This window comes from Theropithecus gelada, chromosome 1 (genome assembly GCF_003255815.1).
Source record: "Theropithecus gelada isolate Dixy chromosome 1, Tgel_1.0, whole genome shotgun sequence".
NCBI classification, from domain to species: Eukaryota; Metazoa; Chordata; class Mammalia; order Primates; family Cercopithecidae; genus Theropithecus; species Theropithecus gelada.
In genome coordinates, this window is record NC_037668.1 from 82492762 (window position 1) to 82518791 (window position 26030).

The window sequence follows — 26030 nt, forward strand, 5'->3', positions numbered from 1 at the left end:
TAATATCAGTGGACATGAATTATTAAGCATCTGTTTTTGTTTTCTCGAGACGAGGTCTCGCTGTGTTGTGCAGGCTGGAGTGCAGTAGTGTGATCATAGCTCACTGCAGCCTTGAATTCCTGGGCTCAGGTGATCTTCCTGCTGTAGCTTCCCCTCTCAGCCTCCCAAGTAACTGGTACACCTGACCTAGCAACCAAAAGAACAATGTGTCAACTATGCTTGTCTACTTTTTCTCTTTTTTTTTTGAGACAGAGTTTCGCTCTGTTGCCCAGGCTGGAGTGCAATGGCCCAATCTTGGCTCACTGCAACCTCTGCCTCCTGGGTTCAAGCAATTCTCCTTCCTCAGCCTCCTGAGTAGATGAGATTACAGGCGCCTGCCACCATGTCTGGCTAATTGTTTGTATTTTTAGTAGAGACGGGGTTTCACCATGTTGGCCAGGCTGGTCTCGAACTCCTGACCTCAGGCAATCTGCCCACCTTGGCCTCCCAAAGCACTGGGATTACAGGTGCGAGCCGTGCCCGGCTGCTCGGCTAATTTTTAAAAAATGTATTCCAGAATGGGGTTTCACCATGTTGCCCAGGCTGGTCTTGAATTCCTGGCTTCAAGTGATCCTTCTGCCTTGACCTCTGAAAGTGCTGGGATTATAGGTGTAAGCCACTGCACCCAGTTTAAGCAACTTTTGGAGAGGCAGCCCAGTGAGTAGAAGTGGCTTTGGTATTGAGAAAAGCAAAATCTCAGCTCTATCGCTCACTGGCAGAGTGCCATTAGACAAGTCTTTTAGAACCCAAGCCTCAGTTCCCTTTTCTGTGCAGGAGGAATAATTGTCCCTCACAGGGTTTTGGTGAGGATGAATGGTGTTATGGATACAAAGCAATTTTATATAATGTATAGAAAGGCCTGAAACCTAGTAGGTGCTTAGTAAGGATGCACCAGGATTCCAGAGACACATGAGACGCGGCCGCTGTCTTCAAGGAGGTTCTTATTACTATATGTGTGTATTATTTTACAGCCTAGAAAGGTCTATGGGCCAGACTCAGTGGCTCATGATTGTAGTCCCAGCACTTTGGGAGGCAGAGGCAGGAGGATCCCTTGAGCCCAGGAGTTCCAGACCATCCTGGGCAACACAGGCCTCGTCTTACTAAAAATACAATTTAAAAAATTAGGCTTGGTGTGGTGGCTCATGCCTGTAATCCCAGCACTTCGAGAGTCTGAGAGGGAGTGGATCACTTAAGGTTATTAGTTCGAGACCAGCCTGGCCAACATGGTGAAACCCCATCTCCACTAAAAATATAAAAATTAGCTGGGTGTGGAGGCTTGTGCCTGTAATCCCAGCTACTCGGGAGGCTGAGGCAGGAGAATCGCTTGAACCCAGGAGGCAGAAGTTGCAGTGAGCTGAGATTGTGTCACTGCACTCCAGCCTGAGCAACAGAGTGAGACTCCGTCTCAAAAACAAAACAAAAAAACAAAACAAAAACAAACTTAGCCAGGCGTGGTGGTGTGTGCCTGTAGTCTCAGCTACTCAAGGGGCTGAGGTGGGAGGATTGCTTGAACCTGGGAGGTAGAGGCTGCAGTGAGCCATGAAGGTGCCACTGCCCTCCAACCTGGGTGACAGAGCAAGACCCTGTCTCCAAAAGAAAAAGAAAAACAACAACAACAACAACAAAAAAAACAAAAAGGAAGAAAGCTGTATGCAACGTTACCTCATCTGCTATTCAGAAGCCTGGTAGGTCGGAGCTTGGCTAACAGCACCTGGGCTGTGGCCTAGGGAGGATCACATTCAAGTTGCTTGCTGCGGGTGGGGAATCTCAGGTCTCTCCACTCCTTGGCATTGTCTTATTTACGACCTCTAGAATAGGCTGTGATCTGCCCTGGGGTGTAGCCCTGCCCAGGTGTGGCCCTGTTCCAGGCCTGGACTCGGTGAGAGGTCGGAAGGGGAGTGGCCTTGGGACTTCCTTTAAGCAGCCTCTGGTTTCCAGCACCACACCTGGGCTGAGCTGAAGCAGGTGGGTTTGAGTTTTCTTTTGATCTCTTAGGGAGGGTATGGAGAAACCCAATTCATCTTTTTCTTCTCCAGGGATACAGCCCCATGAGTGGTGGGAGGGATGAGTGGGAGGTCTGAAGCCGGAAGACTCTGGCTGGTTCTTGACCGGCTCTCTTCCCAAGCCTCAGCTTCCTCATTCATAGCATAGAGATGTGGGGGTGATAATGGTCCCTCCAACTGGAGCCTGCTTCGTGCCGGGTAGCTTAATGCCATGGCAGGTATTTACAGAGACGGGGTGTTAAGAGATCAGATGTACATGTGCCTATAGGCTTTGAGAGCAGGGCGAACATGGGAGAGGAAAGGACCCAAGCATTAAATGACTTTGGGGCCAAGGGAGGGGCCCCCTCTGAAGAGAGTCCGAGGGGAAAAGCACAGCCTTGCATCTCAGCACCGTCTTCCCCCACACCACCCCAGGCCCTCCTTGGCCTTTGAGTTTACTTGGTCCCCACCCTCCCTTTGCTTTTGAAGACTGAATTAGAGCTTCCAGGCAGCAAAGTGAGGAGAAGGTGTGTCTGTGCAGACTGGTTCTCAGCTGGGCAAACAGGAAGGCAGGCCTTCTGGATGGGGAGTGGTGGCAGTGATACTCTTTACCCGGCGGATCCCACTGCCTGGGTGGGATCCACAGGTCAGAAACCACTTCTGCAGTGAGCTCTTTTCCTATAGGCTCGTGTCGTGTAGAAGGTAGGAGTGCGGGGAGGCAACTGATACAAGGCGTCCAAAGTCCTAGGCTGTGTATCAGAAGTTCCAGTTGTTGGGTGACCTGATCTCCCTCCAGCTGATGTCCCTTCTGCTGCACTCCTGCAAGGCTCTGGAGTCAGAAGGATTCAGGTCCAGTCTCCCCTTTGCCTTTTACTGGCCAGGAGTGCGTGGGTGGCCCTTTCTTTGTTCCCTGTCCATTTCCTTTCTCTCATCTGTAAAATAAGGAATGAGGATTCCTGCTTCAGAATGAGAATTAAAGGCCCCCAAGAACGAGACCTGGCATACAGTAGGTACATGATAAATAGCAGTCATAGATTTCTGAAAAGGGATCTTTGAGCTTCTGCGAAGGCAATTCTTAGACGGCCCCTGTCCTGTAGAAAGCTCTCTGTCTCAGTAGAATCCCTCCTACTGGATCTGTCCCAGGACCAGATGAACCAATCAGCTCTAGTATCTCCCAGCCTCTAGGCAAACAAAGCCCCTTCCAGCTGCTACTTTCTTTCTTTGCTCCCTGTTTCCACACACATTTTGGAAAGAGTTTTCTCTGTTCCCACTGTATTACCTCTTATTCTTTCCCTAATTCACTCTAACTGGACTCCTCTCTTCCCTCTCCCTCCTTCCTTCCTGTCAAAAATCAGTGATAGCTTGTTTCCCCATCTGCCTTGACTCAGAGTTCATGCCCCAGCAGGGCCCCCTTCCCTCTGGAGAGCCAGACTCTTCTGGGGTCCTCCCACCGCACTGACTGCTTCCTCGCAGTCTCCTTTGCAGGTTCCTCCTCCCCACCTGACTTCTGAATAGCCAAGTGTGAGGGCAGGCATGGTGGCTCACACCTGTAATCCCAGCACTTTGGGAGGCCGAGGCGGGCAGATCACTTGAGGTCAGGAGTTTGAGACCAGCCTGACCAACATGGTGATACCCCATCTCTACTAAAAATTCAAAAATTAGCCGGGCATGTTGGTGCGTGCTTATAATCCCAGCTGCTTGGGTGGCTGAGGCACGAGAATCGCTTGAATCTGGGAGGTGGAGATTGCAGTGAGCCGAGATTGTGCCATTGCACTCCAGCCTGGGCAGCAGAGCAAGACTGTCTCAAAAACAAAACAAAACAAAAAAAAAACAACCAAGGGTGAATGTCTCTGTCAACCCTTTTTCTTGGATGATATCTGTTCTAGTTACAGTGGCTGTGTAACAAACTACCCTGAACCTTAAAGCAACAACTGTTTTATTACATCTTGTGATCCTATGGGTCAGGAATTCTGGCAGGGCTGGGCTGGCTGGTTCTTCTGCTCTATGTGGCATTGATGGAGGCTGCTTGGTGGCACTTAGTGGTGGATGGGCTGAACTGGGGGCTCCATGATGCCTTCACTGGCACCTCAGAGGGGAGGGCTGGAAGGTTGGGCTTAGCTGGGACTGTCATTCGGAGCACCCACGTGTGGCCTCTTCAATATGACAGTCTTGGGATAGTTAGATTTTCTACCTGGCAGCTGGCTCCACCAGAGCAAGAGTTCTAAGAGGCCTGGGGGGAAGCTGCAAGGTGTGTCAAGATCTAGTCTTACAGTCACTGTTGAAATGTCACTAAAAATGACTCAGATTCAAGAGGAGGCAGTTAGACTCTACCTTTCAATGGGAGGAGTAGCAAAAATTGGCAACCTTCTTTCATTTACTACAAGGTCTCAAAATCTTATGGATCTTTTTTTTTTTTTTTGAGACGGAGTCTCACTCTGTCGCCCAGGCTGGAGTGCAGTGGCCGGATCTCAGCTCACTGCAAGCTCCGCCTCCCGGGTTTACGCCATTCTCCTGCCTCAGCCTCCCGAGTAGCTGGGATTACAGGCGCCCGCCAACTCACCTGGCTAGTTTTTTGTATTTTTTAGTAGAGACGGGGTTTCACCGTGTTAGCCAGGATGGTCTCGATCTCCTGACCTCGTGATCCACCCGTCTCGGCCTCCCAAGTGCTGGGATTACAGGCTTGAGCCATCACGCCCGGCCTTTTTTTTTTTTTTTTTGAGACAGAGTCTCACTCTGTCACGCAGGCTGGAGTGCAGTGGCACGATCTTGGCTCACTGCAACCTCCACCTCCCGGGTTCACACCATTCTCCTGCCTCAGCCTCCCGAGTAACTGGGACTACAGGCGCCCACCACCACGCCCGGCTAATTTTTTGTATTTTTGGTAGAGACAGGGTTTCATCGTGTTAGCCAGGATGGTCTCGATCTCCTGACCTCGTGATCCACCTGCCTTGGCCTCCCAAAGTGCTGGGATAACAGGCGTGAGCCACCACACCCGGCCCCAATCCTGTGGATCTTAAATACCTATATATGTTAGTGTCTCCAGGTGTAGCCTCTTCTCCAGTGAGCTCCAGGCTGAGTTCCTTGACTTCTCTCTTTAAATGTTCAATAGGATCTCATAAATTCTTGTCCCCTACTTATTTCTACACTGATCTCCCCCAACTCAGTAACCAGTACCACCATCTGCCAGTCACTCATTCTAAGCTTGGATCCTCCTTTCTTATTTATTTATTTTTACTTTTTTCCTATTTATTTATTTTTACTTTTTTCCTATTTATTTATTTTTTGTGATGGCGTCTCACTCTGTCTCCCAGGCTGGAGTGCAATGGCGTGATCTAGGCTCACTGCAACTTCTGCCTCCCAGGTTCAAGTGATTCTCCTGCCTCAGCCTCTGGAGTAGCTGGGATCACAGGCACCCACCACCACACCCAGCTAATTTTTGTGTTTTTAGTAGAGATGGGGTTTCACCATGTTGGCCAGTCTGGTCTTGGACTCCGAACATCAGGTGATCCGCCCGCCTCAGCCTCCCAAAGTGCTGGGATTACAGGCGTGAGCCACTGTGCCTGGCCTTTTTTTCCTAATTTTTGTCCTGCCTACTGCCTCCCATCATCCCACCAAGTCCCCTAGCCCCTCGCAATCCCTCCCTCTACACTGCCCGCAGCTGTAGCTGCTGCTTCCCTCAACCACCCACTCCAACCGGCACCACCCTGTCCCTTCTCACACACGTGGAGTCCTTCAGCAAGTCCTGTTGCCTCTACCTCCCAAATACATCCTGGCTCCACTTCTTTGCCCAGCCAGCCCTCTCCCCTGACTGCAGTGGCCCGCTGAGGAGTCTGCCTGCTGCTTCTCTCCATCCTGAAGTTCACCTCCACACAGCAGCAGAGTGATCTTACAATGCAGGCCAGACCACCACCCTCCCCTCCAGCCTCCAGTTCTTCCCATCACACTTGGAATAAAATTCAAGCTCCATTGGGACCTACAAGACCTTAAGGGATAAGGGCCCTGTCTGCTCTTTGCATTTCTTAGGTGCTTCTCTCCCAACACCTCCTCGTTCTTCCTCTGACAGCGGGTCCCCGCGCTTCCTTGGGGTTTTTGCACTCTCTGTTCTCTTGCCCACAACCCTGCACACAGTCTTGTGAAATTGCTCCTTCTCATCATTCCTTCAGATCCTAGCCAGGAAGCCTCCTTGATTACACAGCCTAAAGAAGCTCCTCCCCATCCACCACCTTCTCTCTGTCACATCCCGTTTTTTCTTTCTCATAGCACTTTTCACTCTTCTTGTTCCTCTTTTGTTTATTGTCTGTTCATGTGAGAAGACACTATGTCTGTTTAAGGTGTTCCCAGCACCTTTTCTTTCTTTCTTTTTTTTTTTGAGACAGAGTTTTGCTCTTGTTGCCCAGGCTGGAGTGCAATGGCGTGACCTCGGCTCACTGCAACCTCCACCTCCCGGGTTCAAGCAATTCTCTTGCCTCAGCCTCCCAAGTAGCTGGGACTACAGGTGTGCGCCATCATGCCTGGCTGATTTTGTATCATTAGTAGAGACGGGGTTTCTTTATATTGGTCAAAATGGTCTCCAACTCCCGACCTCAGGTGATCCACCCACCTCGGCCTCTGAAAGTGCTGGGATTACAGGCATGAGCCACTGTGTCTGGCAGTGGGAGTTTTTAAAAAGATCTATGTTGATTCCCAGCTAGAATCGGGCCCTTCCAAACCTTGTCCACCCCTTTGAGGTCTTGGTTTTACACTTTACTAGGCCTCTTTCTGTCGTCTAATCCAGCCAGCCTTCGGATTTGCAGCCAGAGGCCTGACACCCAGGCCACACGCAGCCTGGCCCACTCACTGTCCCTCTGACAGCCTGGTTGTCATCCTAAGCCACTCCTTGTTCCCTCTGTTTTCCCCTTCACAGGACTGGGCCTCATGCTGCCTGCCAAATGCCAGTCTTGGGCTGTCTCCTCCCTGCGACTGAGTCATTCCTTCCCTAAATGCACCCCCTTCACCTCCCAACCCCTCACCACAGGGTGAAGCCTTCAGCAGACACAGGGTGCCCATTTGGTTACAGCAGGAATTGTCATTGTTAAGTGTGTGGACAGATGAAATAATAAGGCTGTTTTCCCGTAAACAACTATTAAACTGGAGCCACCCCAGCATGCGTACAACTTAAAAAGTGATAGCAACAGAAAAGCCTAAATGCAGGTTGATAGAATGAGTCTTTTTCATTTTCATCTGCTTGGTTTTAAGTTTATATTTTACAACCTTTCAAGTGGTCATCTAGGATCAGGTGCATCTTCAGGTAAGCCATTTGATCACATGTTGAATGGAGCAGGCACATGTGGTACATAGTTGGAGACAGCTCCCAGGTTCCATTGAACACATTTTTACTGAGCACTTATAATGTTCTGGGTCTATGCAAATGCAAATATGTCCATTCCTAACCCAACGGTCTGCTCCTGTGTGCCCAGCATGCCTTGTTCTCAGTGAACCCGAGCTGCTTTCTAGTGATCGTTGCCTTCTATCCCAAGAATCCATTTCCCTCATGAGGTGTCTTCAGCCTCTCGGGGGCCTGCGAAATGCAAAGGCTTCCCAGCAGTTGTGGAGTCTGGTTAGACCATATGTGGGCGTCTGTGGGAGTCTTCGTGGAGTGCCACAGACTCTGTCCTATTCAACATCTTGATTGTCGGTTGAAATGAACCGCAAACCAATGAATTCTGTCTTGGTAGAGAGGATGTGTTCACCTGCAGTGCCAGGAGGGAAAGCAGATGCCATTGTCATAGCCCAGGGCTGAAAGGCTCCATCTGACCCTCACTGCTCTGCAAAGGCCATCTGTCCAGTCACAGCACTTACCCTTGGGACCTGTTTAGGCCCTTCCTCACTGGAATGGTTTCCTGGGTCTTTCTACAACACCTTGCTCTTTTTATTTTTTGAGACCGAGTCTCGCTCTGTCATCCAGGCTGGACTGCAGTGGAGTGATCTCAGATCACTACAACCTCTACCTCCTGGGTTCAAGTGATTCTCCTGCCTCAGCCTCCCAAAGTGCTGGCTGGGAGTACAGGCGTGAGCCACCATGCTCGGCCTTTTTTTTTTGAGACAGTCTTGCCCTGTTGCCCATGTTGGAGTACAGTGGCACAATCTTGGCTCACTGCAACCTCTACTTCCCAGGTTCAAGCGACTCTCCCACCTCAGCCTACCGAGTAGCTGGGATTACAGGCACCTGCCACTACGCCCAGCTAATTTTTTTGTATTTTTAGTAGTGACAAGGTTTCACCATGTTGGCCAGGCTGGTCTTGAACTCCTGGCCTCAAGTTATCTGCCTGCCTCGGCCTCCCGAATTGCTTGGGTTACAGGCCTGCCTTGGCTTTTTCACAACATGAAGGGTTGTAGTTTTGGGCATTTCCTATGAGTCAGATCCTGTTCTAAGCACTCTACATGTATAACCTCATTGAATCTCAACTATGATATTCTCTCTCTCTTTTTATTTATTTATTTATTTTTTTAAGAGACAGGGTCTTACTCTGTCACTCAGGCTGGATAACTATGATATTCTTATTCCCATTTTACAAATGTGGACATTGAGGTTCATAGTGGCTCAAGTAAAATGGCTTAGGGTTATCTGGCCAGACAGTCTGAAGCCCTTGGGCCTTGCTGCCCTCTTTGCCAGCCCCCGTGCCATCCTGTTTTTTTCTTTCTTCTCTCTTTCTCTTCACCCTTCTGATTGTTTCAATAAACCTTTTTGTAGGCTCAAATTCCTCTGAGACAGTGTAGGAAAATATGGGGATGGGAGTGGAATTGGGACAGGTCTGATAGGGCTACTTTGCAGCCAGAGAGCTTGAGGCTGAAGGCGGCATCTGGAGTGTGGATGGTGCCCCGTAGAGAGTTGCTGGCACACCTGCTGAGCTCAGCTGCTTCTGCCAGAGACTAGGCTGTGCTCAGCTCTGGACCTCCTAATGCCCAGATTTGGCAGCTTGGGGCTTAGAAGCAGCCCCACTGGTCAGTGTTTCTCTGCTAAACCTTGTTCTGAGATCTGCTCTGCAACACCTGCAGTGTAAGGGCATGCATTCAGCGAGGAAAACCACAGCTCCTCTCCCTCCGCTCTGCTCTGCTCAGAAATGTTTTCTTGAACACTCCTGGGAAAATGAAAATGTTGTTGTGTTGTGCAAGGGGCAGCTGGGTAAGGTGGGAAGGAAGAGAGCCAGAGGATGGCAGGCCTGGGCAGGCAGGAGGGCCCTGGGTACCAGGGGGAGTGAGGGGGGTGCTGAGTGGGGAGGTGCTGCTGGAGGGGCTGGGAGAGGGGGCCCCACTTTCTGGGGAGCAAGAGGACATCATCCCCCAGCAGGAGGGGCCCGCAGGACCCTGGAACAGCCACTGGGGCCTTGAAGGGGCCCACTGGGCTGCTGGTTTCCTGGGGCAGGAAGTCCTGGCTGCAGCCAGAATTTGGCCAGGGAAGTGCAGCTCAGGCAGGAGGAATGTGCACAGTGGGAGAGGTCTGGAGCCTCTCCTCCCTTCCTGCTCACCTCTCTTTTACCAGCTTTGTTCCCTGCCCTTCTATTTTTCTCTCACTCTGACCTCTGCATTGTTCCTTCCCTCCTCTCTTTGCCGCTTTTCCTTTCTCTCTCTCTGACTCTGGTTTCTTCTCCCTTCCCTCTGCTCTCTCTCATTCTCTCTCTCTTGCTCTCTTGAAGGGGAATTGTGATGCCTGTAGCTGCTGTGCCCAGCTCCAGGGTAAATGGAGTTGCTTGCAAGATGGCGGGGCCCGGGTCCATTACCTGGCCACCTGTTGCCATGGTGACCCAGAGGCAGCACAGGCAGCAGCCTTGGCTGTCTGGCAGGGAGGGCAGGAAAGGGGTCTGAGGAGGGGAGAGGCAGGATCTGTTCTTCACAACCCCAGAACGGCTCACCCCACTGTCAGGGCCTGTGGCATGGGGGTGACTGCCTGTGAACGTGGGTTCTGTACTAGGTGCTGTCAAAGCAGCTCCCCTGAGGGGGGTCACACGGGAATGGGGGGTCATTCATACTTGGGATCAGACTGCCTGTGTTCTAATCGCTTCTGGTCACTTTCTGGGGTCTGCTGGAGGGAGGGGGTGGGAGGTGGCAAATAACCCCAAGGGAGGAAGCCACAGGGAGGCAGCTAGTGAGTGGGACAGAGGGAAGAACAGGCAGATTTGCTCTTCAGCAGAAGGGTCTCCCTTGGAAGGGAGTGAGCCCTCTGCTTCTGGGAGCAAACAAGCTCATGCTGGACAGCCACCAGAGGTAGTGTGGCGGCTGAGATTCCTGCACCTGAGAGGGGCCCATCTAGCTGAACATGAGGTTTCCTCCCACTCTGAGAGCTGAGGATTTATAAAGCACAGTTTTCAGCTCCTTGAGAGTTTGCAATTTCCTCACTGACCGTGGCCCAGTGGGACAGTGTTCTGGAAAGTGCCTTGACCCTGGACCATGCTGGAAAAAGGTGCTGGCACCATCACGGCCTCCTGCAGAGGACATGAGGGTACACGGGGTGGGGAGCTTCTTGGAAGTCCTGGCTCCAGGTATGGGTCCTGGCCTGACATGTCTGGGTAAGGAAGGGCCGGTGGCTGTCACAGATGCCCGGGACGCAGCAGCAACTGTCCTGCCTGCCAAATGAGAGAGAGACAGTTGTACAAAGTGGTCAAGCAGTCTTAGCTTTTGCGGTAAGCAGACTTGGGTTGATGTCCCAGCTCTGCCCTTTCCTGGCTGTGTGATTTTGTGTGTATATATGTGCAAGTTAACTTTTCTGAGACTTTGTTTCCCCATCTGTAAAATGGGAATAATAACAACATTCAGGTATTAAGGCTGTGTGATGATCAAAAGAGATAATGCATAAAAATATTCAATACAGGGTAGGCACAGTGGCTCACGCCTGTAATCCCAGCACTTTGGGAGGCCAAGGCAGGAGGATCACTTGAGGTTAGGAGTTCGAGATCACCCTGGCCAACATGGTGAAACCCCATCTCTACTAAAAATACAAAGAGTATCCGGGCATGGTGGCACACACCTGTAATCCCAGCTACTTGGGAGGCTAAGGCAGGAGAATAGCTTGAACCCTGGAGGTGGAGGTTGCAGTGAGCCCAGATGGAGCCACTGCATTCCAGCCTGGGTGACAGAGTGAAGCTGTCTCCAAAAAAAAAAAAAAAAAACCAGTGGCTGAGCGTGGTGGCTCACACGTGTAATCCCAGCACTTTGGGAGGCCAAGGCAGGTGGATTATCTGAGGTCAGGAGTTTGAGACCAGCCTGTTGAACATGGTGAAAACCCATCTCTACTAAATACAAAAAAATTAGCCGGGCGTGTTGGCGCATGCCTGTAATCCCAGCTACTCGGGAGGCTGCGGCAGAAGAATCGCTTGAACCTAGGAGGCGGAGGTTGTGGTGAGCCGAGATTGTGCCATTGCACTCCAGCCTGCGCAACAAGAAACTTCATCTCAAAAAAAAAAAAAAAAGTTCAGTACAGTGCTTGGCTATATTAATTAAATATACAAGGGAGAATGATTGTTCTCAATCTTACCTGTACACCCACAACTTTCAGTTTTATAAACTGAGGAAGCTGAGTCTGGAGAGGTTGAAACACTTGCTCCTGTTAGGTTGTTAGTTCTGGGCATGCTGCAGGGCAGCGCCCAAACAATACGGAGGAGCTGAACCCCGGCTCACCCAGCCTGACCCCTGTCCTGCAGGTTCCTGTCCATCTGCACACAGGGTCAGACTCTGCTCACACTCTGCAGCTCTGCTGCCCCTTGGCACAGCAGATCTCCTAGGGAACTTCTTGTTCAGTGGCTGTCTCCCCATCTAGACCTTGGCTCTGTGAGGGCGGGGCTCGGGCTTGCCCACACTCCCCATTCCCTGCAGGCCTGACAGTCTCTCAATACGTTCTGGCATAAAAGGAAGGCAGGACCATGGCAACTTACAAAGCTGTTCATGTTCCCTCCTCTGCACCTCACGATGGTCTGCAAAGCACTTGGGATTCCCATTTTACAGATGAGGAAACTGGTCTGTGGGGGGTGCTCACTTGCTGAATGAATGAATACAGAGAGGGGAAGCAAGTTGCCCAGAGACCTCCCCACCATCCCCACCCACCTCCCCGTACTGAGGGTGGGGCTGGGATTCAAATGCAGTCTACCTGTCTCAGGAACCCACTGTCCCCCCGCAGCCCCTCTTCCCACATTTCCGTTTCCCAAAGTGAGAACAAACGCTGCCAGAGTCTGGTTGTTTAGGCAAGACAAGTCCCCATCCAGCCCAGCTGCTGTGTCCTCTCCAGCCTCCTTGACACCGCTCCCTCACGTGTGCACAGAACTGCACAGTTAGCCAGGTGCCTTTAGGTTCTCTCCTTTCATCCGCATGCAGCTCTTGCATGGAGCTGGGTGGGAGTGCTTGTCCTTCTTTAACCAAGGAGGGAACAGCTTCTCAATAACTTGCCCAAAGTATGCCTAATTAAGCCCTTGCACTTAAGACCTTAGACAGAGAGCTCCCTGGGCCTCAGTTTCTCCACCCATACAACCAAGCAGGTGTAATCAGTCTTCAAAGCCCTACTCACCTCGTAGTGCCGAGGAAAGGGCTGCGCTCAAGCTCTGGCTGGGGACCTTAGGCAGGACTCAAGATGTCTCTGAGCACGGGTTCCCTGTGTACCTCACCAGTGATAGCACCTCACATATTTGCTCATGGGTCAAATGAGATGTGAATGGGAAAGCATTCAGGAAATGCCCTCCCTACTCCCCCAGGCCCCTGGTGGTCACCTCTGGGACAGGGGTAGTTCTCAAGATGACCTGCAGAGGGTAGGTGTCAGGTTTCAGACAAGGTTATTTTTACCCTTGGGGGTGGAGGGAGGCAGGTGACATTTGGACTCACAGTTCTAGAATGGGGTGAAGGGGCAGGGATGGGAGCAGGGCCTCTAGTGGATAACCTTGTCTGACCTCAAGGTCCATATTCTCCCTGCCAGCGTGGGGTGACACTAGTGAGAACTGGGAATGCACTGAAAAAAATCTCATGCGTTTGGTCCACAGCGAGCTAGGCTCTGTCCCCTCTGGGCCCTGGAGATACCAGAAGTAGAAAGAGAGGGTTTCTGCATTGTAGATCTTCTGGTCTGGTGTCAAATTCTCCCACAATTAATTGAACCTTGTCACAGTGGAGAGCACTGCAGAAACCAGGTACACAGGTGCCCGGGGTGCTGAGGGATAAGGAGCATTACAGAGATGGCAGAGCAGGACAAGTGTTCCAGGCAGAGGGAGTGGCACAGGCAAAGGCCCAGTGCTGGGAGATGGCAAGCTGCACTTGAGGACCTGAAAGAAAGCCAGTATAGGTGGGTCACACCGTGGTGCTATATAGGACCACGAGGTTCATGTCCGCTGTGTGTGCAGTAATGGAACAATGCACCAAAACAGCAGGAACTGTAGCAGAGAAAGTTTCATAATCAAAAGGCAGCCAAACAAGGAGGTGGGAGAGAACCTCAAATCCACCTCCCTGGGGAGTTTCTCAGACTAGGGTATTTAAAGGAATTTGGAGGAGCTGGGGGTTGCTTATTGGCCAGGGAGTGAGGGGTGGAGTCATGAGACAGGGAAAGGAAGAAACTGCATTCTTGTGTTGAGTTGCTTCTTTGGACGAAGTCTTTAGACTGGCTGGTGACAGTGGACCCATTGAAATGCAGGATTTGGGGCTGGGTGCAGTGGCTCACGCCTATAATCCCAGCACTTTGGGAAGCTGAGGTGGGCAGATGGCTTGAGCTCAGGAGCTCCAGACCAGCCTGGGCAACAAAAAATTAGCTGGATATGGTAGCACGTGCCTGCGGTCCCAGGAACTCTGGAGACTGAGGTGGGAGGATCACCTGAGCCTGGGAGGTGGAGGCTGCAGTGAACTGAGGTCACACCACTGCACTCCAGCCTAGGTGACAGAGCAAGACCTCAAAAAAAAAAAAAAAAAAAAAAAAAACAAGGCAGGATTTTGTAAATATCTCAAAATAGAAACTTTGAGGTTTTTTTAATGTTAGAGATGTTATCTGTAAAAGTTAGGACCTTGTGGCAGGGGCTATGTGACTTTTAAGCAATAAGCAGCTATAAGAAAGTGGGCTATAGGGTAAGCTGGTTAATGCTTAGCTATGCTTTACTTACAGCTTACGCTCTTGTTAAAAACTTAGTAATTCAGCTTGATTAATTTTGTGAGGATGGCTTCAGTGTGAGCGAGACTGGAGGTGTGGGCAGGGGTGGTCCATGAAGGGCCTCAGAGACCTTGTTAAGGAGTTCTTCCTGTAAGCCAAACCCTTTCAGGATTGGAAAGAATCTTAGAGACTCTCTGGTTAAATGCCCTATTTGACAGATGAGGAAACTAAGGCATAGACATCTAATAATAAAACTCACCTTTTTACAATCACTTACCATGTATCAGAGACCAGGCTATACACTCTGCTTTCTGCTTTCACCATATTTTGCCCTTAAAATATAACTGGCATTTAACATCTAATTTAAATTACCAGACTGACTTGATATGTGCCAGAAATGTTTTCTCTTAATAATTAAAAAATTAATTAATTGAAGTAAAATTCACATAATGTAAACGTAACCATTTTAAAGTGGCCAGTTCTGTGGTATTCAGCACATTCATGGTGTTGTACAGCCACCACCTCTGTCTAGCTCTGAAAATTTCCATCACACCAAAGCCCTGCAATCCCTTACTCATTAGGTAGTTTTTCCCCATTTCCCTCTGCCCCCAGCCCCTGGCCACCACCAGTCAACTTTTTGTTTCTGTGGATTTATCCAATAATATGGATACACACAATATATGACTTTTTGTGTCTAGTGTGTTTCACTTAGTATATCTTTTTGAAATTCATCTATGTTTTATCATATATCAGTACTTCATTTGTTTTTATGTCTGAATAACCATTCATTAAAGATACATATATAGATATACACAAATATCACAATTTGCTCATATATTCATTTATTAATGGATATTTGGGCTGTTTCTACCTTTTGCTTGCTGTGAATAGTGCTGCTGTGAACATGTGTGTGCCTGTATTTGTACTTGTTTTAGTTCTTTTGGGTATATAACTAGCAGTGGAATTGCTGGGTCATGTGGTATTTCTATGTTTAACTTTTTGAAGAACTGCTAAACTGTTTTTCATGGCACCTCAACCATTTTACATTCCCACCAGTAATGTACAAGGGTCCCGTGAATTTCCTGGCAGCAGGCCCAGGCCAGAGACCTCACGTGACTGTGAGGCTGGAGCAAAGCCGCCTGTGTACTGCCCCACGCAGCTCTGGTCCTGTTCCTCTTTCCAAGTTTTTCAGTAGCAAACAGCCCTGTGTACCGGTTTTTCTCCCATTCTACATGTCCTTGGTTCCTTGGGATCCCTCTCGGGGCTGCATGAGCCAGGCACCAGGGGTCATGATGCTTCAGCCTACCCAGGCTGTGCAGGGAGAGCTCTCTCCTTCCGTTGACACTTAGAAGTCCTGTGTCAACAGTACCAGTTCTATGAGTGGGGCTGTCACATATGCAGACTCCTTTCTGACCCCCATACCAAGGAAGATGCCAAGGTGACAAGGGAAACAAACACACTGGCCTGGCAGTGCTGGAACAAACACACTGGCCTTAAGAATCGGGCTCAGCCTTAGCCTGGTGACCCTAAACAGCAATGGCAGGGTCTGGGTCAGCAAGACACAGCTGTCTCCATGCAATGTTGGAATGAGTGTCTCCAGTCTCTTATTGCTGATGGGAATCTTGTGAAAGGACCTGCATCTCCTGGACAAACGGAGATACCCATGGCAGTGCAGGCCCCACCGCCTGAAAAGCCATCACACTACTTGACTGACCATGTCAGCACGATGGATAAACCTCAAGCCTTTTAGGTTAACTCCTGTCTGCCACAGATTCTTGGGAAAAGATATCATCTTTCTAAATCCAGATTCACAGGCAGATGACAGTCCATGACCTGAATAACCTCTTAGTGAAGATTTTCAGATTCTCACCAGGAATTCAGATTTAGGAGGAGAAAGGTTTTTTTTTTTTTTAATTTTATTTATTTATTTTTTATTATGACCTCTATCCAGGCCTTCTTTCCTTGGATGCAAAATCAGTGTGGTAGAAAGGAGAATGAACAACAAGCATATTGTGGTACTAGTGAAAGAAGCACCTACCATTTGGAAGCCCAAAGGGGAGTGTTTATTTTTTTAATTTTTATTTTCACTTGTAAAAATAAAATATTTAATTTATGATCTTGAAAAAAAAAACCCAAAAACACAAAAACAAAGAATTGCTGGGGTAATACATATGAGAACTGCTAGCATAGGATCTGAGACTTAGTAGGTGTTCAATAACTGTTCACCAAGTGAATACATATAGGAGGAGCTTCATAAAAATGTTGGTTCAATTCTCTACCTTTCCAGCTCCCAAATCTTGAAGAATGTTAAGTGTGAACACACTCAGTAGCTAAAGGAAAATTAAGATTTTCCCTTTTTTTTTGAAAAATCTATTTTTTTTAAAAAATAGAATGAAGATATGATCTGATATTATATGACAATCAGAAGCCTGTGAAACAGCCCCCTGATATCCTTCCTCTTACCCCTGGGGCTAGCTTTGAGGACATATGCTCCCTCTTTTACCCATAAGTTTGCCGCCCACCACTACTACCCTTTTTTGCCTTGTCTGCTGGGAACCTCAAGGCCAATGTAGCTCTCTTTGGCAGCATCTGGATTCATAACAATCCTCTCCTCTCTTATTTGGTTCCTTAACTTTATTTGTTTGCATTTTGGTTCCTAGTGCATGTGCATCCTGTGTGTGTCCCGGGTGTGTGTGTAAGCTGCTTCAGAGCCTTTTTTGGGACGAAGGTAGAGAATAGACCAAAAGAGGAGATTTGGAATGTTGACACATACTCCTGCCTTGCTGGTGGGGAAAGCGCCAGGAGGCTGCCCTTGGTTTCTCTGAGAGGCTGGGGGAGGGGGAGGGGGCTGGGGCCACCTTTGTGGGGACAGAGCATGGAATTTAGTCAGCTCCCTCACACTGCTCAGAGTGACCTGGTTCAGACAATGGGGCCTTTCATGGGGCCTGGCCCACAGCTCCGGGGTGGGTGCAAGGCCCCTTCTCCCTGCCCGCCCCTGGGGCCCGCCTTCTAGTACCTTGTGAGAGGCAGGGGCGGGAGAGTGGGAGGAACAGGGGCTTTGCAGTTTTGCACCCTGGGTTTGAAGCCCTGCTCCATAATCACCGGCTTTTTGAATTCTCACAGAACCTCTCAAACAAGCTCGTAATTTTGCCCTGCACAGGGTTGCTGTGAGGCTCTGGTGAGCTCATGGGTAGAAAGCACTGTGGCAACAGTCTACTTTGGACTATGTTTGGGTCCCTCCCAGCTGTGTGTCTGTAGGAAGCACAGACTCAGCTTTGTAATGCTAATTGTAAGCACTCAATACATGTTAACCACAGGGTATATGTGTGCTAGGAGCTTCATATACTTGGTGTTGTTTAATTTCCTCTCTATGATGATTCTTGGAAGTGAGTATAATAATCCAATTTTTACAGACAGGAGACCGAGGCCCATAGAGGTGGAGCAGCTTGCTCAAGGTTATCCAAGTTAGTTGTGGAACTGGACTTGAACCCAAGCTAGGCTGATGCCCAAGGCCTGTGCATAGCCTGTGTCATGGTGGGTTACTCCAGAGGTCACCCAGGCCTGCTCCTCCCCTTCAGGGCAGGTAGGTCTCCTTTGCACCAGGCCTGTTGCTCCAGATGGAGCCTGCAGGCACTGTGATCGCAGCCAGCTTATCAGGCTTATCACTGTAGTCCATGCCTTCTCCAGTAGTCTTCCATGGTTTCTGGGGACCTCTTGGCCTGGCCCCCAAGCCCCTCTCCCTCTGTCTCTGCCCATCCGGGTATGTGGAGCATTTTCCCACCTGCTCTCATTTGCCCCAGTGTTCACATCACCTGAACCCTTTACCCTGACATTCCCATCACCTGAACCACAGCCGTTCTGTTTCTCCTTTTTGCTGTTCCTTATGGCCTCTCTGCACCTCAGACTTTCCTCCCACTGCGAGTCTCAGCTCTCAGGCCATTAGTCTTTTCCTTTCTGTCTTCCATGGGCATTTATTTAGCTCTGACTCTGTGCCAGGCCTGTGTCCCTGTCCTGTGGAAGCATCTGTCTGATGGGGGTGGCAACTATGAGGACAGTGACTACCCAGCTTGGTCAGTGCCGTGATGGAGATGGTGAGGCTGCAGGGGCATTGTAACTCTCCCTGGGGAAGAGAGACGCAGGATGAGGAAGGGCTCACTTAGCAGATGGGGAAGATAAAGGGATTCTAGGTGGAAGCGGCACCTTCATGGTGGGGGAAGACAGCGGGAGTGAGAGTGGTGCTCTAAGGAAATGCATATGGTCTGGAGCTGAGAGAGTGGCTGCTAGGGTGAGTGGCAGGAGCTACAGTGGCTGGTTCTTGATCCTGAGAGCAGTGGGGAGTCTTGAGCAGGGGAAGTACCTGGTGAGGCTTGCTCTTTAGAAAGGTCTGTGTGCTCCTAAGGGGCAGAGCAAAGTCCCATGGGGTGGAGTTATGAGGACCAGGTCTCCCTGAAAGGCAGGACGTAGTAAGCAGTAGTTGTTGAGTTGGATTTGCTTTTTGGAAGGATCCCTCTGGTGCTGTGTGGAGGCTGGAAGGAGTTAGACCAGAGGCCTCTTTGAGGTCGAATCACTGGGACTTGGATACTGGGCAGAGGGAGGATACCAAGGTGAAGCCTTGGGCCTGTTTCCAGCCCCAGTAGCCTGCGGGCCTGTTGTCAACTTGCCTAGAAGGAGCCATGACCCAGGGGGCCTTATCTTGGCCCCCCCACAGCTGGGTGGCCCTGGGGCAGCTTTTCCCTCTGTGCCTTAGTCCCCCAGGCTGTGAAGGGATTGGGTGAGGGGGTCTCTCCTGCCCTGACCCCGCAGGTCTGTGACATGACTCTGGCTCAGGAGGAGGGACACGGAGCCCATGGTGTGGCTAGCTGGGGCCTAGTCTAGCATGATCAACTCTGGCCAGGTCTGCCAGGGCCTGCGGCCAGCACTTGGCACAGCTGCTGTCTGAGAGGGCGTGTCTCCGACCTCTGGGTGCCCTCCTACCCTTGCAGTAGTTCAGCCCCCGCCACCCTGGCAGCTCTCTTGGCTCAGCCTGCCTGTCCGCCCAGGCCATGACTCCATCCAGGGCCTCTGCTCTCCCTGTGACTGGCCCTGGGAGGAGTGGCGCAGCTCTGGAGCCCCATTGGCCAAACCTTGCCTGGGCTGCATACATCCCTGCCTCCCAGGCTGGCTGCCTGCCCACCTTGGGACTAAGAGGCCTGGCCTCGCCTGCCCTAATGTGGGCAGACTGCCTTGGAGCCCAAGGAAGGAGTGGAGTCTGAAAGGCTATGCCTGGGGCCACCTGCTGCCCTGTCTCTGCTGCCTGTGCTCCAGCCCAGGGCTTCTGCACCCCTCTCTTTGAGGGGAGTGGTGGGGACAACAACTGCGAGGCTTGTCTCTCAGTGTGCTTCAGGGGCCCTGCTCAGAGGCGCACACAGTATTTCCATTCTGACAGGGTTCTAGAGCTTCCTCACTGGGAATCTCAGCTGGGTGTGCAAATTCCAGGCTGAGTTAGGTCCCAGACTCCTGGAACCAGGGGTACCTTAGGGACTAGCAATTCTCTGTCCTACCTGGTGAGTGACAGATGTAGCTTGGGAAGGGAGAGACCCTGCTCAGGATCACACAGCACCTGAGGGACACAGCTAGAATTTGAACTCAAGTCCGTCTCTGGCTGTCCCTCCACAAACCTTTGACAATGTCCTCCTGTGTGCCAGGCCCCTCTAGGCCCAATTTGTCGTTGTATTCTCCATGTTTGGCCCAGGGCCCCATACGGAGGAAGTGTTTGGTGAATGAATAAGTGAATGAATGAACCAGTGAGCAGGGCACAGATCTTGGCTCCTATGGCATAGGGTCCAACAGAAAGGTAGGGACTCCTGATTCACAGAACAGGAAACAGGAGCGCATGGGAGGAGGGGTCGACCAAGTGAGAAGCAGAGAGAGGACCAGAGCTCAGGCATCATGACTGCTGGTCCAGGGCTGTGTCCATGTTCCCTTGTTGGTGAAATGGGTCAGTAGTTCTCATTCTCATCCTTGTGAGGACTCAGAAAGGTGGAAGTGCCCAGGCTGGTAAAGCGGGGACATTGTGTGTGGGCGTCCCTGTGTGTGTGTCCAGACTGCCCAGAAACCCCAGGCGGTCTACCCCAGGCGGTCTGCCCCAGGTGGTCTGCTCCAGGCAGTCTGCCCCTTTTGGTCTGCCCAGGTGCCCTCTGCAAGTGGGCATTGTCTCCCCATTTCCTCAGCTCTCTCTAGGGCTTCTTTCTGGAATTTCTTCCCAGTACCCCTGACTGTGGGAGGGGTTTGGGAAGAGTGTGGGCAAATAGAGTCTTGCCTACCTCCTCCCTCTACCCGCTCCCACACCCGGAAAGCCAGCCACCTGTATCCATGCAGGCCCCCAGTGCACCACCAAGCAGGAAGTGACTTGGCAGTGGTTACCATGGCGACGGGTCCTGCTGCTTGAACCACATCAGCCTTCCAGCTACCTGTGAGGGCCTGCAAGCCAGGCAGCCTGGCACCCTGTAGGCCTCCACCCAGGCTGAGAGCTCCTGGGATGGCTGCCCTCCTGTCTCCCCTTGGTGCCCAGCTTCCTGCCCAGGGGCTCTTGGGAATAAACAGTGTTTCTGGGAACCCATAAGCCGTTCTGGGTCAGACAGGCCTGGTTCAAATCCTGGTTCTACCACGTAGGGGTCAGTGACCTTGAACAAGCTACCTCGGTGCATTTGGAATTGATTGAATTAGCTACGGGAGGCTCACTGGTGGGAATTGTCTAAGGAGTATAGACCAGGTGCAAGAGCTGCCACGGCCATCATCCTGCAGCCGTGGCAGGCTCGCCATTGGGCCATGGTGCTCTTTGCCAGTACAGTCAAGCCCAGGCCCTGGACTCCTCATCTCAGCCCCAGGAGGCCCTGCAAACAGTGTAGTGTTGGGGGTAGGAGTTCAGACTGCAGCAGACCTCTGGGGTCACAGCTGAGCTTTGTCACTTACTTGCACTCCTCATCTGTAGGATGAGGATAATAATGCATCTGTCTCATAGGTTTGTTGTGAGGATAAAATTGGATTAGTACACATATAGTGCTTGTAAAAATATGTGACACCTAAGTGCTATATAAACGTTAGTGGCAACTGTCATCACCACCACACAATTGGCATTGGCCATGAGAATCAGAACCCATATGCCTGTCCCTGCTCATTTTTCTCACACATGCGGGTGTGCCCAGCTCTTGAGTTCATGGTCTACTTAGGGATGGCAGGCTGCTAGCCCCTTCCCTCTTCCTCCCTTCCAAAGGACTGATGGGCACACCCCACCTCTTCTGCCTGCAGAGTAAGACATGCTGACTCCAAGCAGAAACCCCGGCTCTAATTCATGAGTTGGAGAATTTTCTCAGCCAGTTTTCCAGCTGGCAGCTGCTGTACCCAGCCCTGGATCAGACAGCTGGTCAGTGACTGCCCACGGCCCTCCCCGTCAATAGATCCAAGTGCTAGACATTAGCAGGCCACAGAGGCTGTCCTGATGGCCTCTGAAGATGGAGAGAGCCCAAGAAAGGAGCCCTTTGGGGATGAAATCAGAGCAGCTTCTTGAAACACTGTATTAGGAACAGTTCCCTGGGTTTGACCGCTAAGGAGCTCTCTAGGCCTCCCTGCACCGAGAGGGGACTCTTTCCAGAACGAAGGTAAATCTAAGGCAACACTTTAAAAAGTTGGCCCAGGAGCTGAAACGAGGACTGACTTCTCCGCATGGTTTTGTCTCCACTGCCCCACTCGGGTGCAAGGCCGTGTTCATGTGCAGTTCTTGGCCAAAAGGAAACTTGGCAGAAGCAGCATCCACAGATTCCCTGGGATCCAAGACCATGGGCTGCAGGGTGGTGACCACTCTCTCGTTGGGGTCTGGTGGGAGGTGTCTCTAGGTACTCTCTTTCCCCCAGACCCTGAGTTCTCAGGGCTGGACAGACCTGGGAGACCCTGCAGCAAGCAGACCTCTCTGTCCCCATCTGTCCCCCAGGGATTGGCCTCTGTGTTCTCCAGTCGCACATCCCGGAAGTCAGCCTCACGTGCAGGGAACGACGGTGCCATGGCAGACGGCGAAGGATACCGGAACCCCACGGAGGTGCAGATGAGCCAGCTGGTACTGCCCTGCCACACCAACCAACGCGGCGAGCTGAGTGTCGGGCAGCTGCTCAAGTGGATTGACACCACGGCCTGCCTGTCCGGTGAGGCTGCGCTCCCCATGGCTCCCCACCTGCCCCTCAGGCCCATAGCAGGGGCTGTGCTTTCAGAGATGGTCACTGTCCACCTAAGTGCCACACTTGTTTCTCATCTTGGCCTTTGCTTATGCTGGTCCATCTGTCTGAAATGCCCTTTCCAACATCTCGATGCTCAGCACAGCCCACCTCTCTCTTACTCAGACCCCCTCAGCCCTGAGTGTTGGTCCCAGGCCCTAAGTCCCTGCCTCAGCACAGTGCAGCCTTTCACATGGCTGCTTCAGATTGGCTCGGAGATGCTGTTGAGCAAAGCCCATGACTGCCTGCCTTGCGGCGCTCCTTCCCTTGAGTTGAGGTGCACCGGACCGAGCCCATTTCATTTCATTCCTTTTGTTGCACCGGTGTTCTCCAACCCACAGAGCTCACAGCCTGGTGGGGTGGGGGTGGGGGACAGGCACGTGACCTGACTGTCCCCCAGCACTGTTTCAGAGGCCCTGACCCAGGCCTGGGGGCAGGGAAGGGATTCCTGAAGGGCTAAGGCACCTGAGTGGAGTCCTGAGGGTGAGAATGACTCAGGCAGGGAACAGGTGGTTGAAGGGACGGGGGCTCCAGAAGGCTGAGAAGCAGGCCAGTGTGGCATGATCACTCATTCAACAGCTACTTACTGAGTGTATACTATGTGCCAGACACTGTTCCAGGACTGGGGTACTGCAATGAACAAGACAGGCAAAAATCCTCGTCCTCAAGTAATTTACACTCTAGTGGGAGGAAGAGAAAATAGACATGAAAAGCAGATATACAGAAAAGGGTCAAGGGTGGTGTCCATGGTGAGGGAGCGTAGGGAAGGGTGGTGGCAGGATGTGGTGGGAGTTGTGGCCTTGACTTGGGCGGCTGGAGAAGCCTCTTGAGGAGGTACCATCTGAGCAGAAGCCTGTAGTGGGGGGAGGCCACTAATGTCTGGCTTTCTTCTCCTGACACCAGCGGAGAGGCACGCTGGCTGCCCCTGTGTCACAGCTTCCATGGATGACATCTATTTTGAGCACACCATTAGGTAAGTAGCCCCTCTGCGTTAGGGTCCTCTGGTCTCTCTCCCATCAGCCTGGGGCCCGTGCTCCTGACTCCCTGCCTGGTCAGCCTGTGTGCTGCCTGGAGCCTGACTCAACTGACTGAAAATGAGATGGGGGCAGCCTCTGGGGAAGCATGAACACCTCTGCAATGTTTCTGGGGGCTAGGAGTTGACCGGCTGTTCAGTGCGGTGGGTGGGTGGGTGTTCCCTCAGCCAGGGTGTGGCCGAGATAGCATTGTGGGGTGCTGCGTGACTTTGGGGAAGTCAATCTCTCTCTGGGCCTCAGTTTTCTCATCTGCAAAATGGAAGGGGTTAGACTTAATCAGTGAATGCCTTTTTGAGCTTGGGCATTCTCTTTGGGTCCTTGGTCATTGGGCTATAGGGAGGCCCCTAGACAAGGTGCGTTGGCCAAGTCTGAGCCAGAAGCTTGGGCCATCAACCTCTGCTCACATACTTCCAGGGATGAGGAGCTCAGTACCTCAATAACAAAGTAGCCTTTTTTCTTTCTTTTTTTTGGAGAAGGAGTCTCCCTCTGTCACCCAGGCTGGAAGGCAATGACATGATCTTGGTTCACTACAATCTCTGCCTCCCAGGTTTAAGCAATTCTTGTGCCTCAGCCTCATGAGTAGCTGGGATTACAGGTGCCTGCCACAAGGCCCGGCTAATTTTTTTGTATTTTTAGTAGAGTCGGGGTTTCACCATGTTGGCCAGGCTGGTCTCGATCTCCTGACCTTAGGTGATCCACTCGCCCTGGCCTCCCAAAGCACTGGGATTACAGGCATGAGCCACTGCACCTGGCCTTTTCTTTTCTTTTTTTTTTTTATGGCTGTACAGAATAGAAGAATATTCATCACACACACTGGGCTTTGCCTCCCCATAGCTTTGCCCATAGATCCTGCTTCTGGAATCCAAGGAGCAGGCTGAGCCCTTGGCTCAGGACAGGCTGCAGGGCCACACACAGAGCTCTTGTCTCTGGACCTGATCCTAAACTCATTAGCACTACTAGGACATCAAGTGCCAAGGGCTTATTTGGGACTCACTGGGTGCTCAGTGTGTCACCATTAAGGAAGAAGACTGGCCAGTCTCTGTACTCACTCATTCAGTCGTCAGTCATTCCCTCACCACACACTTAACATTAGATGAGCACCTTTTCCGGACCAGGGGCCTTGCTGAGACTGGGCATGCAAAGTCCACTGGAGCACAGCCTCTTCCCTGGAACTCCCAATCTTCAGGGGAGGCAGATGTAGGAACGTTATTCAATTCGCAGTGAGAAGTTCTGTGCAATAATGAGCTCTGGGCCAGGTGGGGTGGCTCACACCTGTAATCTCAGCACTTTGGGAAGCCTAGGCAGGTGGATCACGAGGTCAGGAGTTCAAGACCAGCCTGGCCAACATGGTGAAACCCCATCTTTACTGAAAATACAAAAAACTAGCCGGGTTTGGTGGTGGGCACCTGTAATCTCAGCTACTCGGGAGGCTGAGGCAGAGAATTGCTTGCATCTGGGAGGCGGAGGTTGCAGTGAGCTGAGGTCACACCACTGCACTCCAGCCTGCCAGCTTAGGCGAGAGGGCGAGTGAGCGAGCCTCTGTCTCAAAAAAAAAGGGCTCTGCTTTGTAATTTTTTTTCGTTGTTGTTGAGACAGAGTCTTGCTCTGTTGCCCAAGCTGGAGTGCAATGATGTGATCTTGGCTCACTGCAACCTCCACCTCCTGGGTTCAAGTGATTCTCCTGCCTCAGCCTCTTGAGTAGCTGGGATTACAGGTGTGTGACCCCACACCCAGCTAAGTTTTGTATTTTTAGGAGAGACATGGTTTCACCATGTTGGCTAAGCTGGTCTCGAACTCCTGACCTCAAGTGATCTGCTTGCCTTGGCCTCCCAACGTGCTGGGATTACAGGCGTGAGCTACCCTGCCTGGCCTCCTTTGTAATACCTTTTATTTTAGAATAGTTCTAAATTCATAAAAACATTGTATCTCTAAAGATAGTACAAGGCCGGGTGCAGTGGCTTGTACCCGTAATCCCAGAACTTTGGGAGGCTGAGGCAGACAGATTACTTGAGCTCAGGAGTTTGAGACCAGCTGGGCAACATGGCAAAACCCTGTCTCTACCAAAAATTAGCTGGGCATGGTGATATACGCCTGTGGTCCCAGCTACTTGGGAGGCTGAGGTGGGAGGATCACTTGAGCCTGGGATGTAGAGGTTGCAATGAGCCAAGATCACACCACTGCACTCCAACTTGGGTGACACAGTGAGACCCCATCTCAGGCTAAATAAAAAAATAAAAATAAAGATAGTACAGAGAGTTCCCATATACCCCACACCCAGGTGCCCCATGATTAACATCTTACATTTGTAGGGTACCTTTGTCACAATTAGTGCACCAATACTGATACATTATTTTGATACCTTTTAAAATACATTAACTTATTTGATCCTCAAAACAATACTATGTGGTCAAAGCTATTAGTATCCTCATTTTACAGATGAGGAAACTGAGGCACAGAGAAACGAAGTACCTTGTTGAAGGTGGTACATCTAATGGAGGACCCAGGATAGGCAGTATGGCTTGCTCTTAACCAGTGGGCTGTATTTCCTATATGTCTGGGGGTAGGTGTTGTGGCACTGAGGGTAGTCAAGGGGGGGCTTCCTGGAGGAGGTGTTTGAGCTGGCTTCAGTACTGTCAGCTCTGTACAT

General features: G+C 51.1%; 1 protein-coding gene across 1 annotated transcript in view; it reads left to right on the forward strand.

Moving 5' to 3' along the window:
• Positions 1–26030, forward strand: part of ACOT11 (acyl-CoA thioesterase 11) — a 61260-nt gene that overhangs the window by 12519 nt on the left and 22711 nt on the right. The window contains exons 2-3 of the mRNA XM_025396747.1: positions 22073–22280; positions 23253–23322. Of these exons, the coding sequence (XP_025252532.1) occupies positions 22073–22280; positions 23253–23322 (278 nt within the window). The remainder of the gene's footprint in view (positions 1–22072; positions 22281–23252; positions 23323–26030) is intronic.